At 39.0% G+C, this 17372-nt stretch overlaps 1 protein-coding gene across 5 annotated transcripts in view; it reads left to right on the plus strand.

The window, feature by feature from the left end:
• The window catches only part of sema5ba (sema domain, seven thrombospondin repeats (type 1 and type 1-like), transmembrane domain (TM) and short cytoplasmic domain, (semaphorin) 5Ba), a 152873-nt gene extending 137277 nt beyond the window's left edge, over nt 1-15596 (plus strand). For 3 of the 5 annotated variants that reach the window (XM_067515981.1, XM_067515980.1, XM_067515984.1), the window contains 5 exons: nt 1896-2066; nt 5036-5173; nt 6824-6868; nt 8115-8320; nt 12933-15596. In XM_067515981.1, coding sequence (XP_067372082.1) covers nt 1896-2066; nt 5036-5173; nt 6824-6868; nt 8115-8320; nt 12933-13109 — 737 coding nt within the window. In that variant the 3' untranslated portion in view covers nt 13110-15596. Of the gene's footprint in view, nt 1-1895; nt 2067-5035; nt 5174-6823; nt 6869-8114; nt 8321-10094; nt 10173-12932 lie in introns of all 5 variants that reach the window. The other 2 variants (XR_010915189.1, XM_067515983.1) reach the window with 2 other exon arrangements.
• The last annotated feature ends 1776 nt before the right edge of the window (nt 15597-17372 follow it).

A 17372-nucleotide genomic window follows, 5' to 3' on the forward strand; every position in this document is an offset into this window, starting at 1 on the left:
TTGTGTAGGAGGAAGCAGGTGAGTGACTGAGAGAGACAGAGAAAAAAGCAGGCAGTTTCTGAGTCAGATGGTACAGGTAAGTAGCCTGAGTTCAGATATAAGAACCCACGATCTAAGATAACAGCCCTAATATGGAGCTGTTAGTCAGTCTTTAGGGGTAAGTTCAAATCCAAGTCCAAATCTATTCTCAAGAGTTATCAAAGCCACACTAAGCTCCTGGGTCTTCTCTACCAAACTGCAGGTCAAATGTGGGTTTTAAAGCGGACTAGTCCAGTCTCAAGTCAATGGAGAAAAGGTCAAGTCTTAGGTCATTAGTTCATGTAATTCTCTCACCAGTCAAAACAAGTGCAAATCAAATCTCAAGTGAACAGAGAAAGTCAAGCCAGTAATAGCAGGTCCAGGTGAAGTCTAGCACCAGTCCAGGTCAAATTTCATGTCTTTCAAAGAACTGTAACATTTCAAGTAAATTGATAAACTCTAGGAAACTAAAGTGCCAGTCAATTTGAGGTTATGGCTGGTCATTTGAGGGTTCAGGTCATATTTAAAGCCAGTATGGCATTTTATAGCCTTTTGTCAAAGCCAGTCCTGAAGCTTGTCCAAAGTCTTCCAAGTAAATATGAGGTGCATGGTTATACAGGATTGCTGCTTCTTGTCTTAAACTTGCGTAATTCTAGGACTTGTACCAGGTCAAAATTTGAGATTTTAAGGTCAAGTCTCCTGGGATTCAAAATGTTGTGATTCAAAATTGAAAGTCAAAGTCAGCAGCTCGTAATAAGTTTGGCAGTCAGTCACAGAGTGAGTCAGACACTCACCCAGGTACAGTAAACAGCCAGTTAGTCAAAGAGTCAGCAAGGCAGAGCATTTGCTGTGAGAGCTGGTCAGAGGTAAGTGGTCACAGCCTGCTTCACACTAATCCACTCAGCTAATGGAGTTTTCTGCACCACTGTGACATTACCAGGCAACATCGCCTCTGTCAGTCAGCCATCAACCAGTCAGTCTGCCACACTCGCCTGATTCCATCAAATGAAACATTAACAGTCCCTATGGGACCAGGACTACATCAGTGAGACAGTAAACAGCAAAGATAAAGAAGAATATAATTAGAGAAAAATGTTGAATAGGCAGTTGTATGTAAAATTTAGATGTATGTAGTATATACAACAACAGGAAATGAAGTTAGAAATAAACGGAAACCTGTATGATAAAAAAAATTATGAAATCAAAAATCACTTACATAATAATAACAACAATATAGCAAAGGAAAATATCGGAATGAATGCAGAATGCTTTGTTTGTAGGATATGATAAATGTTTGAATAAAGTCTTAAAAATTCATAAGTTACCAAGGTGGTGCAACATGTATAAATTCTGCATCTGGGTTAAGACACACTTTCACGCAGCCTGGGGCGACATCCAGCACCTGGAGTCCACAAATACACACAAGAAAAGAAAATGGTCCAACTGCAACTGGAACAACCACATCTTCAGCGTTAAGACGTGCCACAAATCATCTGTAGCTATATGAATGTTGTGCTGCATGTCTCCAACTACTGACTATTACATTACATCACTGTAATAGTATTTTTGTTTTCTTTTTTACATAGAGCTAGTCATTTCAATAGTTATTAAACTAATATAAAATAAATGAGCACCTATGACAGACCCACCAGCTCTTTATAGTAAGAGTCTAAAGGGGTGAAATCTCTAGTCACTGACATTCAGAATGAGCCAAGGTGACTCCAGACTTACAGGTGACAATAATTTAGATGGAGGAATGCGCAACTAAGACCATCATCTCTCATAGATAGTTTTTTTTTGTGAGTGTGTCTTGTCATACTGTATCTACAGATCTATGTGGTTATGTTGTGTAATCTCAAATCATTTGTATATTACAGTGAAAGGTGCCTGGTCTTGCTGGTCATCCTGGTCTCAGTGCTCAGTGGGTTGTGGTGGAGGCCACTACCAACGAACGCGCTCCTGTAACAGCCCTGCACCTGCCAACGGAGGGGACATATGCATAGGACTACACACTGAAGAGGCCCTGTGCAATACACATACATGCGATGGTAAGGTCACACAGAAATTGAAAATCTAACTGTCATTCCAGCACTACTTTCTGACCTTTCATTACGCCTCCAGGCAAGCAATCATCTCCCACACAGTGTCATTTCTGTGTTGTCCCTTTCACTAAATTGCTTCTTTCATCTTTTCCTAATGAAGAAAGCAGGTCTTAGATATATGAAAAGATAAACAGAGTCATGCTGAGAGAACAACCTGTCCTCCCACCATGCCGCTTCCTGCTGTGCTGCTGCTGAAGCGCTGAGCGCCATGGCAACCTCTGTGGAAAGGTTTAAAAAGAGGTCCACTTCTGTTGTACTAAACAGATGCAAATGTTACATAATGTGTTAGAGGATGTGAATGTTTGATACACTAAAAAGAAAATAATGTATTTTTAAGCAAATCTAGTTGTCTGGATCCTCCTTGGTAAAAACGGATTTATTAACAGAAACTAAAAAAATTGATATTAATTTCAGTTACTTCTGCTTCCACGTTATTAGGGATACAAGACAAAATCCTTATGCTTCTCCTCTGCGTCAGGATCACCCCCCCCCATGATTTAATTGACACATTTTTACTAGAGTTCTCCAACAAGCTTGCTTTGGAGGAAAATGGAATTTTGTTTGTGCTGCTCAAAGCCCTGAAACAATTTTGTCTAGTTGGTGTTTTTCCAGAACAAACTGCAAATCAGTGTTTCTGTGACCATTTACTACATTCCATTCACAAGCATTGCAGTGTCATTACCGAGATGTGCACAGGTTAATGCTGTTCCATCAAGATGCTATTCTCAAATACTGCCAGAAGAAAGATAAGAAAATCCTCAGCTTGTGTCAATTTTGGCAATCAACTGTGATGGTGGTTTTCCAAACCTACGGCCTCATGCAAATTCCATGTGCTCAGTTAGCTGCCGTCACCAGGTCTGGGTAATGTGCACAACACACAGTAAATAGTTTTTCATCTTCTCAACTGTTTCTTCAGCAGAAAGCAAACTCAGAGGAATCATTTGACTTCAGTGTGTTCTGTTAAATATTGAATAATATATATTTTTAAAGAAAGACACTTAGCTATTGAACTTTTTTAAAGTAACTTTTCAAGCTCCTGTGAGCTCCATGAATTAATTACTTTTACGTTACACTGGGAAGCACAGAAAAATCCCCGAGGCAGATCTCTCAAAGCCAATAACAGGCTACCATTAGAGGTATTATTTTTTTGTCACTTGCACTGATCTTTAAATAATATATAACAAGATTTGAGAGTAAAATAACTAAAGTTTGAAATTGCAAAACACAAAACAAAATAAGACACAAAAACTGCTTATAGTAAAAGGTAGCCTGAAATTAAATTAGGTCTTTTAATAGTGTGTTTTTGATTTGGAGATTAGCTTCCCTTTCCCCAGGCTTACACCACTTGATGATGAGATTGAGATGTATAGCAATGTCTGGTGTCCCCCTTTACTCCCATTCTGCTCCCACGAGGACAATTAAATATTCATAAGATCTGCTAATCCACAAAAAACAAACCAAACCAAAAGAACAGTCCAGCATCAGACTCTAGTTTAATATGAAAAAGCCATCAACGTTATGTTGCCACAATGCGATTTTAATCTACTCTTTATTGATTTTGCTGGAAAACACAAATGCGCTGGAAGAAGTTGCACGGGTGTATTAATGCACGAGTGTCTATGCGTGTGTGTGCAGTGACGCCTTGTAGTGCTAGATAATTTCTGCCTGAATTAAATGGTTGTTTCCTCCTAACTGTTTCCTCAGCTGCTTTTCACTTTGAATCAGCCCAACTGTCATTCACACAGAGAGTAATGCTTACAGTCAGTCTCCCTGGTAATTACCAGCTAAGGTAAATGGCTTTTTGTCCCCCCCAAGCCCACTTTGCAGAGATGTTAATCAGCCACCTTTTATCAGGTTAATGTTTTCCTGTTTGATGTGGACCAACACATCCCTTTAGGCTTGCATCAGTGGACTTTCTGCTAACAATCTCTCCAGCCCTTATCTGCCTCCTCGTCCATTCATTTATTGACAGGAAGGAACATTGGTCATCTATTGGGGTCTTACTGTTGAAGATGCTTTCTCTGCATTAATAATTAGAGGCAGACTGGTTGTCAGTCAGAGGGATATTTGATGCCCCTGTTGCAGGTCATTTGATTAAAGTCTTCACTAGTAATGGAGGACAGCAGGAAGAAGTACTGGAATAGAATACTAACTAGGAGGCTCAGTCCTGATGGCATTCCCTCTGACTCAACAGTGCAATCACGCAGGTCGCCCGGGTGACAAAAATAAATGGGAATAAATGAAGCAATTAAAGCAGGCTGTAGTGATGCATGGTTATTAAACTCGTTTGAGGTGGTCTGTGTGTTTTTGTGTCTAGATGGTTGTGCTGCAAGAAAGGAGCAGATCATGGAGTCTGAGAAGCCCATCAGTGAACACCAGACTGATAGGAAAGCTAAAAATGGCCTGTCCTGTGCCTCTACCAAGGCCATCCCTGCCAAAACTGCACACTTGAAAGCACCCTGAATAACAAAGCAGCTTTTTTTTTTTTATCATGCCTTTCATTACAGTAGCCTGTGCTCCCTCCACTCTCGTGCTTCTGAATACAGGGTGAAAGGGTGTAGGAACTGTATTGTTCAAAGGCAGGAGCTGGGAGCTGAGAATTTTCCTTTTTCTCTTGGGTAGGAGTCTTTGTTTACTGCTTGGTAGCCTGCTGCGGGGAAACGGCACTAAAGCTCAGCTCAGGAGACAAACATCTCTGCTATGCACTAAACAAACTCTCCATGGGTTTACTCTTCCAATCCTGTTTACATCACAAACACTTTTTGGTGTATTTGGGTTGCTTGGCTGGCCGAGAAGGTTAGTGGCCGCGGGTGGTGACAGCTTGGGTGGGCGCTCTGGCTTCCAGGCCATCTGACTTTGACGTGGCCTTGTGGCTGTCTGGGTTTGTATTGATTGTTTTATTTTTCTGTGTTTAGGTGGCTGGATGGCCTGGTCACTGTGGTCAGCATGTGATGATTCAGGCTTGCAGATGAGGAGTCGAGTATGTGGTGCCCAGGGCAGCATCCCCTGTGTGGGGAACAACACTCAGCGCAGAGACTGCAATGAAATACCTGGTGAGTCAGTCAGCTGTCAATTGCAAACTTTACCTCTGCCGGCATCATAACAAATGAAGGTTGGCCATATAAAAAGGCTTCTTAAGGTCAAAAATCGTCTTGCCTGAATTTTTTAAACCGAGTTTCCCAGAATGCACTGCATGTTACCCACTTGTTTTATCACGCTTTAGGGTTGGCCCTAAATGTAATATCTTCAAAGAGAGACTTGTAAGCTGGTATTGTTGACGTGAAAAGCAGAGTGCACACTTTTTTTTTCTTTTTTTTTTTTAATATAGGCGTACGGATTTTGTTTACCACATCACCATCACACTATACAAAGAAAGGATCAATAAAATAAAATAGTTACCAAACATTTAAACTAAACAACTGCAAAATTACTTCTTTTTGAGTTGCTTGTTTTGTGTGAAGAGTCTAATACCTATACACCAAGAGAATTTATTCACAAAACCCTTCTAAACAAATACAAATAGGAATTCATTATGTTAAGATTTTGAATAATTACATTTGACAGCTGAAATTCATACAATAATAATACAATGCTAAATAATTACCACCCCCTATCATCACTTAATTTGTTATAATATTATTGTTATAATTTGTTAAAGCTACAGTGAACAACTTAGACTAGCGTTAACATGAGCATGAAATTGAGGTTTGGACCACAATCCTTGCGCTCAAATCTTTGTTGGCAGCATCATTCTAAACCCAGCAGCCTGTGATTGTGGAACAAAGCTTTGTGCCCAGTATCAGTCATTCATTCCCATTGTAGTGATTACCCTCACTATCCTCATTCGAACATGCCTTACTTGTATGTATGTATGTACCATTAGCTCCCATGCTCCGTGCACTAAGCTCATCGGCTTCTGTCAATTAACCATTATTAAGTCCACGTGAATTCAACAAGTTAACGATTAACCATGTTGACCTAAGTGCACCTGGTTATACTGATGACGATTTCACAAAGTTTCTTCTGAAATGATCTTTCATGGCCTGCCAGTGTTAATCTCGACACTCGGAATCCATACTGAGTTCGGACCAAGTTGATTAATATTAATGGGTTGTCGCAACACCAAATCACATCTAATTTTATTGCAAATTTCAAGGAGGCGATGCAATGGTTTGTTAAGGTCAGTGGCAGAGGCGAGGTGGCTGTGAGGAAGCTTAAAAATTGAAATGACTTAATCAAGAGATTGGCACTGCAATTAAAACAGCACACACACACACACACACACACACACACACACACACACAGCAGCTTTGCTCTGCTTCCTTCTAGGATTGGCAGGGGCAGCACATGTTTTAACTGTAAAATAGAGCCCTGCTGTCAAATGGCTCTAACAGCAACTACACGTATTGGATAAAGCAGAGCAGGGTTTTTTTTGGTTTTTTTTGCTCAATAGTCCTATTTTTCTCTACAAGGTTTTTGAATTTGCTGATGCAAAAAAAAAAAAAAAAAACCCTCTAGGGACCATTTGCACAACATTTTAAAAAACATTTCATTCACTTTTTGTTTCTGCATGTGTCAACTTCCCTGATGTTGCAGTCGGTGGTTGTATTCTGAAGGTTGTTTCTCAAAGGAGTTTGTTTGCGCGCATGTGTGTGTGCATGCCTGTGTGTGTGTCTGACCCTGTGTTCCTCTCCTCTCTGCAGTCATTCTCCCTGCATCTGGTTTTGATAAGGACCAACACTGTGGAGGTAAGTGGATTAACAGCTGCTTTCGCTCTGTCTCTGTGTGCATGATAGGGTTGTTTTTCCCCATATGTTTCCACAGATGCCTGTCCATGATGTGTGGTTTCATGCATTATATGTGCATTTTCATGTTCCTGTTTATTTCAGTCTACAAAATTCTTACAACCATTACGGAAGAAATATCTACACCGTGATGCACCAAAAAGTGCATTTAAAAAACAAAACACACACAAAAAAAAACACCTCATAAACATAAATCACAGATATTTCAATCTTACTTAAAATAAAAGACCAGAGCTAAGTACTGTGCTAGGATTAAAGGAGGAAACCAGAGGATGCTCAGCCAAATATATTAAGATTTTTCTCTAAAACTCCTTTATTTTTTGTCCTTTCGGCTTATCCGGTGAGTTCAGGGTCGCCACAGCGGATCAATGGCCGCATGTTGATTTGGCACCGTTTACACTGGATGCCCTTCCTGACGCAACCCTCCCCAATTTCTACCGGGCTTGGACCGGCACTGCACAGCTGGGGATGGGAATGGGCTGTTGGGGGGTTCAGTGTCTTGCCCAGAGACACTTCGACATATAGCCAGGGCCAGGGATCGAACCACTGACCCTGTGGTCTGTGGATGATTGCCTTACCGACTAAGCTACAGCCGCCCCTTTTTCTCTAAAACTCCCTAAATATCTAAATTTACTAAATAAAGACAAATCTTCACTTTCTGTAAGTGAAAACAGGCCTTGGGAACTGGATGCAAGCAGAGCACATCAGAGCCTGTGTGAGAATATCAATATGATGCCTCTTTGCCTAATGGGCCTCTTTTAAGAGAATTTTCACACAATGATGCCGCAGTCAAAAAAAAAAAAAAAAAAGAAGTGCAGTAATAAGTGATACACATTGTGTTCATGATAAGAAAATTAGTAGTTTGTACCAATCTGAGAGTGTTAGTTTTGACACATTTTATTCTGTGAATTTTATCTTTTTATTTACTTTTTTAAAATTGTTTTTCTAACTTCTTCTATTGTAAAGTAATTGGTTTCGCTTGACCTTTAAATGCAAATTACCAACCAAAGAACACTGCATACACTGCCTATAAAACATTCGTTCCCTTTGTAATTTGTCCTTTGATACTTGCAAATCATGTTGAAAGTTAATGGCTTTTTTGACAAAAAAGATTTTTATTTTTTTTCAAACAGGTTGTGATACTCTCTGCTGAGCCGTTAATAACGCTCCTTGTGTCTTTGTTTACCAGCGTTTACCTCCATCCACCTAATCGCCACTGGTGTTTCCTGTTTCCTTGGAGCGGGGCTGCTGTCCTTCCTGATCTACGTGTACTGTCAACGTTTCCATAAGCCTTCCCAGGAATCTGCCGTCATTCACCCCACCACCCCGAACCACCTTAACTACAAGGGCAACACCACACCAAAGAATGAAAAGTACACGCCCATGGAGTTTAAGGTATTTAATCACTGACGTGCTTGTGTACTTAGTGTTTTTATATATACAAAAGTTAGTGCAAAAGTTAGTACTACCTAATTTCCATAATGGCAAAAACAGTAAAAACTATTTTTAATAAGATAATATTAAATTCCCATTTACAAATATTTTGTTCTCAAAACTAAAAGTTATTTAATTAAATAATAAGTAAAAAAGATTTCCTCCAGGTGTCCGCAGACATGCCCGTTAGATTTAATGGTCATTTTAAAATGGTGTCACAGGTGTGAATGTGAGTGTGGTTGTCTGTCTGTGTATGTGGCTTTGTGTTGGCCCTGAGCGACTGTTGACCTGTCCAGGGTTTACTCTGCCGTTCGCTCAGTGACAGCAGGGACAGAGTCCAGGCCTAAACAGGATAAGAACTTACAGATAGGGGATACAAACTTTTCCATATGCAGCTGTTCTTGCATCATCAGAACTAACAAAAATGGTCAAGGGCTGTATAAATAATGAAATAAATGCACAAGTATGTCCCTCTTAATAAATTATTTCCACAATTGATTAAAAGACTTTAATTTCCTATTTAATGTTTTTAATAGTTGTGCATTAAATATGTTGATAAAAAAATCTATCATATTTACTAAATTCTTACTAACTTTTGCACAATACTGTATATGGAGAAAAGTATTACAGATGGAATAATGTACCATTTATTTGGTTACTCACATGCACAAACCATGTAAATGCTGAAGATTCAAGGGAAATGGATGTGATTCATGTTTTATTTAGAGCCTTAATTCATGCATTTATCTCAATAGTGCACCTACCACCAAAGATGAATTACTGCTCACTTTTATTCCTCCTGGCTCTTATACAGAACCTATAGACTTAAAGCCTTTCTACCTGCCTACCAACCAATTCCTTATTAATAGGCCCATTAGCTTTCTAAAGTGGTAGTGAGCCCTCGACCTCCCACTGCTATCAGTCTACTGTGCATTCAAATTCACAGGAAACTATTCCCAACTATATACACCAGAGATTCATAGACCTTCATTGCACTTTTATGAGCCATCCCCTTATATTTTTGTTTGCTGATTAGTTTAATGCCTACTGATTTTTCTGTCTCTGAAGTGTTTTAAAGGCTGCTTGTGAAAGTCAAAAGGAATAGTTTGGGATCTTTCAAGCTGGTCTCAATAAAAACTTGAGTGCTATTTATGCATGTGGACAAGACTCTTGGTTGTTGAAACTTTTCCTACTTTCCACAGTGTCAGTGAATGTTTCAACATTGAACGTGACTACACCATAAGAAGTAAGCGCCACGCTGTACGGCACTCGTTTCAAAGAAAAATGCACTTCAAAGTTTACCTATGACTCATATGAAATTTTTGAGTCCATAAACCATATCAAACTGGAATTTTCAATGTTATGTTGTTCCAAAAAAAAAACCAAGACTTTCATTTCCCCCCCTTTTTCCAAGTTGTAAATTACGTAATTTGTAGTTTGCAGCTAAAATAGATGAAGCATTATTTGCAGTTTGAGGTTTTGGGACACAAATCATTTGATAAAAATAAACACCAAAAAAAAAAACAAAAAAAATACGGACAGGTTCTAATTCCTGTTGGCTTATGGACCGCTAAGTCTCAGGTGGACTTTGAATTGCCCTCATTTCACACAGTGTAGTCACATTCTGGGTTTAGGATTTGTGAATACTGAGGAAAGCAGCAAAAGTTTTAAAGAAGTGGCTTTTCCATATGCATAGACTTAAAGCTTAGCTTAAAAGATTCCATGGTCTTTTTAGGCAGGGTAACCAGAAAACGAGAGCAGACAAAAGGCAAAGTTCAAAAACAAGACAACAAAAAGGGGCAGGCAAAAGCAGGTGAGTATGAAACCCTGAAAAAGGTAAGGCCAGGACGTACAGACAAATACTTTAGCAGAGTCAACAGGGAGGACATGGTAAAATGAGTTACAAGTGACCAGGTGGGTGTGAAGACATAAAAGGCAGAAAAGCGATTTACTTTATTATTTTATCCCCATACATATGTGCATGGGAGCTGCCAATTGCTAGTGCATGCGTGCTATGGGCAGAACAATACAAAAGTGTGAGGATCATCTGGGTAATTTTAAAGTCTAAAATCGCCCCTGGCATCCTGCATACCTGCCTAATAATACATCCATGGTCTGAAATGACTAAAGTGTTTGTGACAAGACACGCAGAGAATAAATGTATATTCTAATGGACAGTGAGTGCAAATTAGAATAGGCTGATATGACAACCAATTTTGTCTTGCAAATGTTACCCAAGTTAATATTTGAAATTTCAGAAGCAGCACATTGAGCCCTTGAAGCCCTTTTTGGGCTGAGAAACTAATTGTAAAGCACTTTGTCTGTTAACATCCATTTATCATTTATACGGAGATACCACAACAGTTGTGATAATCTGATATTCACCCAAGTCACAAATTCCAACAAACACTATATTTCTTAGCTGAATAAACACAAACACTCACGATTAAGTCTTTTTTTTGAGCCCCCCCCCCCATTAAAAACACGAAAAAAGAAATTGTCAAAATGGTTCACAAAATTAATGGTTCGGTCTGTACCACAGTTCTGGTGAGTTGGGTCCACATAGCTGAAACTAATGTACTGCAATAAATCCCTACTTCATGACAGTTTGCCTGAAAGCTTTTGTTTTATATGTGCTGATTTAACTGTATGATCATTTTGCAGCTGTAGTGTTATGTAGTGTTCTACTTACGGTTAAGCTGGGTTAAGTACAGAAATACACTTCTGTATAACACAGCACAGTTTATTACCCTTTTACACAGATTGTGCGTCAGCATGGAAGTTGCAATTTTTCCTTTTCCGAAATTGCATTTGGGGAATTGTACAGTAGAATTCTGCTTTGGAATTCGACTCATTTTAGTCAACGTTCTGATTTTAGTTTAGATTCTGAATTCATTGTTCTATGTTTGCTTCTTGTTGAACAACTGACTTGTGGCTCTTGCTGGAAAGACTTTATCAGTTCCATTTACATTCACTACTGCCGTTTGCAGCAGCACCTAGTTGGACATTTAAATACATGTGCATTAAATACAAGTGCACATTGATGTCACAATACTTTTTACCTCTCATTGTCAAGACATATGAAATAGAAGTTTTGGCACTGCGCTTGTCAGCCTTTTGTAAAATGTAATTTTCTAATTTTATTAGCTTTCAGTTTAGGGATCTAAAGCACTGTATTATTAGGATCCAGAAACATTACGGATGCATTAGTCAAACTACAATTTGTGTATGGCATTCAGTCGTGTCAGCGACACCCCCGCATTTTCTTTTAAGAGATCTATATTTATTTTTTCTGACATCAGTCAAAGTGTGCAAGCAGGGCAAGCATTTTAACCTTTCGAACTTGACAGTATTCAAGAGCCTGGCAAAGGAACATGGTGCCTAACCACAGTGTGTTTTGATTGTGTCAGCCTTCTGACACTTGTCCTTGCTGTTTTTATTGTTGAGTTTTGCTGACAGCCAAAGTGGTGTTAAGAGCCTGAACTCATTAGCTTTAATGACCAGAGGGAGTGGCCAGACTGCTAAATGTGCAGCCGATGTCATTGTGTACCAATACATAACACTGTTTATCCAGCAGGTTCCCTCTCCTCCAGGCCAACTTACGATGCTCTGCAATGTGTAGTTTGCCAGGTTCAACATGATTATTTTTCTGCCTTGGTCCCCAGAGTTCTTCAGATGGATTACATTATTCTAATGCTTCCCCTGGAAAGTGTTTCACCTTATGGTCAGCTTTTACTGAGCCTCAGCAATTCTGTAAAATATGATATTCAACAGTACTTGTCGTTTATTAGAGAAAGCTAGTCAATTCCTAACATTTAATATATTAGTATATTGACTACTGTACCATTACTGAATAATTATTGACGTGAACTAAATTCAAACTGTTTACTTTTTCTTTCTTAATATACTCACAGCACAGACGCTAATGCCTTGAGGCTAATGGTGTTATTTTATTCATTTATTTAATGATTCTTTACACCTCTCAAAGTACTTTATCTTGCACAGAATATTAACAATGAAAATCAACCCCAAAGATATTTGGGAGTTTCTGGATCCTGATTACCTTACTAGGTTCAGAGAAAATGTACTTGACTACCTAATTTTAGAGAATAAGGAAATTCAAAAAAAGTTGATTTGCAATTGTCCGTTTTAATGCTTTGCAAATTTTTCCATTTTACAACATATGTTCGTATCCACCAATCCCTGCTTCCTTTAAGTGCTGAGAATCTGTCAGCATTATATTTGTGCGCTCTAATTTTCAGTCGCATATATGCATATATAACATTTGCACTGTCCAGCCCGGATTAACCATCAAAGTTCGGTATTGAATTGAGCAAATTATCAGCATTTGATAGAGTAGAGCGGATCTGTCTGTCCCAATAAAGTTAAAAAGTTCAATACCAAGCCCACTTGCATGAAGCAAGGAGGACACTGACTGCTCTAAAGACTTCTATGCTCGTTTTTACATTTTCTTAACATTCAGTACATGGATAAATACCAACACAATTGCATGAGGTGTAAGAGTAGAAAGTAATTTTTCCCCCCACCCCTTTCTTCTCTGCTGCCTTTCCAGACTCTAAACAAGAACAACCTGCTGCCAGATGAAAGGTCCAACTTTTACCCGACACCACTCCAGCAGACCAATGTCTACACCACCACCTACTACCCCACACCACTTGGGAAATATGACTATCAGCCCAACTCCTCTCCTTCACCATGCAGGACCTACAACCACAGCAATAACAGCTGAGACACACCTCACAGCCGGCTCTTAAACTCCCCTGCTGTCGCTCCAAATGAACACCAATCTGATGCTATGGTGACAAAACTAAACTGACATGAACTGAAATGTTTCTCAGCACTCAGCCAGGTTCCTTTGTTCACCATCACCCCTTTCCTCTCTCCTGTAGTCTCTTCCACATGTTTGGTTTGTGTTATCAAGGACATCTCTGGAAGTTTCCATCAGGAGATGCGGGTTTGGACAACAATGCCCATGCACTGGTGCAGTCAGGGACTTGCGTAACTTGGCAAGGGTCTGTTATTGTAAGCGCCTGACTAGACATAGCAGTGTCAACTCAGAGCTTCATCTTCATGTGGGGATCCAGTGGAAAACTCTAGCAGGATAAGTTATGGCTTTAGAAAGACAATTATGTCTAGAACTCCTCAGCGCAGCTGCTGAATCAAGCACCCTCAATTGAAGAGATTTACATGAACAAAACATTTTAAAAAATACATTTCTTTGGATCTGGGCCACTGTTTTACAGCGCTTCACTACAAACCTCATTCTCAGTCTGTAATGAACTTTGTGTCCCTCAGCAACAAAAGCAAAGGAAACGGCGTATCTTTATGTCCTTGCCACACAGCAGAGAGAACAACAACAAAAGAGAAATCTCAGCGAAGTCAATGATGAAATAAATTAGAGATCGAGATCAATATCAATTTGATTGTTCGGTCCAATTGCATGCCATCCATTGTTGGTATTTCACGTGACAGAAAAGATAAGAACTTCAGAGTCAATAATGTTTTTGGAGAGCTGTTTGGAAGAACAACACTAATGGGCTTGAGATGGAGAAATATTCTCTAAATCTGCCTATAATCAGAGTCACATCCCATGCCTTTCTTGGACAAGGACATTCACTTGTAAAAATCAGAGCAAGGGAAGTGGTCTGAACTGTACATAAAGCTTTGGGAATGCCTCGGGTGCCTGTATGCAATAGAGGGCAAAGGTGACATGTTTTCTTTTAACTTTTTTTCCCCCACTAAGAACAATGAAGACTTCTGAAAGGGAACTGATTGATTCTCCAATCAATTCCCCATTGGATGCATAGATTCTACTGAGTGCTAAATAGCCCGGTGGTCATATCAAATATGGCCAGTGTGCTGAACATCTGGACTGGGTTTTCTATGATGGTAGGATAAGCTAGTAGAGTGGCACTTGTTTTTTGTTTTTAAATGTTTTTAAGATAATTGTTTTATGCTCAGATGAGCTGTAGCATAGGAGGAAATATTTTGGTAAATAAGATATAGCTGATTAATTCTTGGTTCTCTAATTTTATTTCAGTGAATGAACACATTCCTTTGTTTTCTTTTCTTTTCTTTAGCAGTTTTGTAACCATTACATCTTCAATACATGAAATGTTAACGCAAAACAATAAACATTATTGATGTTTTGTTTTTTTTACAAAGATTGATTGTAACAAAGCATCATTTGACCCTGCTTGAAAACAAACAAACAAAAAAAAACTAAATTATGCTTGCTTTGGAGTCTGTCTGTCTTTCTGTTTAAAGATGTGTGTGAATGTGTGTACATGCAAACAAATGTACTTTCTGTGTGTCTGTATGCTTGAATGAGCAAGGGGTGTTACTGTATTTTGTACAATGTATAATGCTTTCATACAAAAGATTATGAGGTCTGTGGCAGAGATTCTTTTGTGCATTATTTTTCACATTTTGTTGCTAACACTCCAGACATTCTACTGGTTTTTCTATATTTCATGTATGGGGTGTTGTGAGTTAAAGCATTGCGCCTCTAGTTCCTGCAGAGGTGGAACGGACACTATTTATAGTCAAAGCTTGGTTTATAAAGGGCATTTTCACAGCTATATTTTATTATTATTGCCTGATTGATGAATGCTAACCCAGCAATGCTTTTTGGTTCAGCTACTGTACATGCATGATAAGAGCTCTATCTGTATATAGGAGTGACAACATTCTGAAGCCCATTTAATGACCCTAAAAAGGATTGTGTAAATGTATCTGTATATTGTATAGCTAACACTGTTTGTTTAAAAAAAAAAAAAAAAAACAGCCTTATAGTTGTTTTAAAAAAGTGCAGCAGCTATGTACACACCAACTTCGAGGTTTGTTTGGGGACAGAGCTCCACAATGTGACCTAGTGTCTGTGGCTTATGACCTTTCCCAGCTGTTCAAACATGGAATTTCCAGTGAAACATAAACCAGACTAAAAATCTCTCAAACATCACCTGTAATAAGAGAATCAAAAGATTCTAAGAGGAGGCTATTTTGACCTGGTCAAAGTCGGTCACCGATTGGTCAATTTTGAGTTCTGTCCCCTGCGATGTGAGACTCTGTGCCCTTCTATGCAACTTACCAGGTGTAATGTTAGACCTGTCATGTAGACTGTAATCACTGCCTTTTAGACACTGTGAATTTTTTGGTACCCTATATTTTTGTATATTGTACATTATAAAGGATAATAAACCTTGATGCCAACAGAGCAGCATGGAGTGTGGGCTCTGTCCTAATTACAGTTTAGGGGAAGACTGTTTTTCAATGTGTGATTATTATTATTATTTTTTTTAAATGCAACCTAATGTGGTGGCACAGTGGCAGATGCTCCCGGTTCACACATTTTGTGGGGAAACTGTTTGACACTGACAGCACACACCGATCAGGCATAACATTATGACCACCTGTGCAATTTAATGCCATCCAATACTGTGGCTGTGCCATGAATGTTAGATTACAAGGTCAGAATTCCTCAATTTTTACGTTGACCTGTCAGAAAGGTGTTTGATAGGTGGTTCTAATGTTTTGTCCACCACATTTGTTTTCAATATGGCCAAAACGTTAGAACCACATCTCAACAAACACCTTTCTGCATTGAATTGCACAGGTGGTCATAATGTTATACCTGATCGGTGTACGTTTACCAGTCACACAAATACTGCACAGATTTAAAAAACCTCGACCAGCAACAGGTACCTATAGAGCTTGACAGAAATCGCAAAATGTAACCTCAACTTTACGCGAACGCCTTGCATGTGCTTAAAACGCAGGGAGACTTTGCGCAACATGTTGACTAACCCGCCCCCGTTTCCCCTCATAGTTTGTGTGTAGAAGCACAATAACAGCAGGTCAACCTGCCTGTTGTTAGTGAAGTGTTTCATAGCATTAAGGATGTCAGATACTGCATACACCTTAAATTATGTAACGTTGAAAACAGACTGTCATAGTTTAATTACCATCTTACGTACCATGTTCAGGAAAAGAATTGTTCCAAGTTAATCAGTGTACATCTGAGTCGAAGCGTTGAAAGTTCCTTAATACCGTAAAGTCTTACCTAAAAATGATTAAAGTGGTTTATTTTGTGTTTTAATAGATATTTTTATGTTGTAAAATACACGTAATTATGCATTTCATACTGGTTTGCCCTCACTGGATCTTTGAATACTTCGCACATTAATTTTTATGTACAGAATAATCGAATGTAATTTATGACCACTTACAAGAGCCGTGTCTGGGACAGGGTCCTGCACAGTAAGACCCAGGCCTGGAGCGATCCCACTGAAACGATTTTCTGAGCAAATGTCAGCTTGACTTTAATTGAAAGCGGACAAACAAAGCAAAAAACGTTTGCGAGCAAGTGATACATTCCATGACATATTTGTCCTGCTATAAATTGATATTTGATATAATTTTGCTCCCCATTAGCCACAATTTGAAAAAGGGAGGTGAACAGTTTTCTGGACTGTTTATTACAGCTAGCTATTCCTTTCATATAAATAGATAAGTTATAGGCATCCAGTGTGTGGTGAGACTTTTAAAGGCCAGGAGGCTATGGAAGAAATCCTTCAACTGTGGAGGGGTGAAAAAAGTTACTCTGCACTTTTCACTCAGTAAGAGAATTTCTTTCTATTGTCTTACTTGCTCTCAGCTGTATTCTTGTCACCAATAAAAATTCCACACCTTCAACAAATCAGTAAACATAAAACTGTCCTGTATTGCATGCAATGGAGCAAAATCAGCGCTAAAATAGCGCCACATTCACAAACTATAAATTTGGCTGGCAGCTGCGGCTCATGTCAAGCTTTTGAAGGACACAGGAATGTTCAGAAGGCTGATTTAAGGTTTGCGTTAATTTGTGTGAACACTTGTAGAGCGGATTAACTTTAGAAATGCTGAAGTTATGGTTAGGTTTGTAAACGGGTACAACAGCATAACAAGAAAAATTAACCGGAAATGAGAGATTGTTAACACTAAGCAACTCTAT

The sequence above is a fragment of the Channa argus genome, chromosome 9, assembly GCF_033026475.1.
Source record: "Channa argus isolate prfri chromosome 9, Channa argus male v1.0, whole genome shotgun sequence".
Taxonomy (NCBI): Eukaryota; Metazoa; Chordata; class Actinopteri; order Anabantiformes; family Channidae; genus Channa; species Channa argus.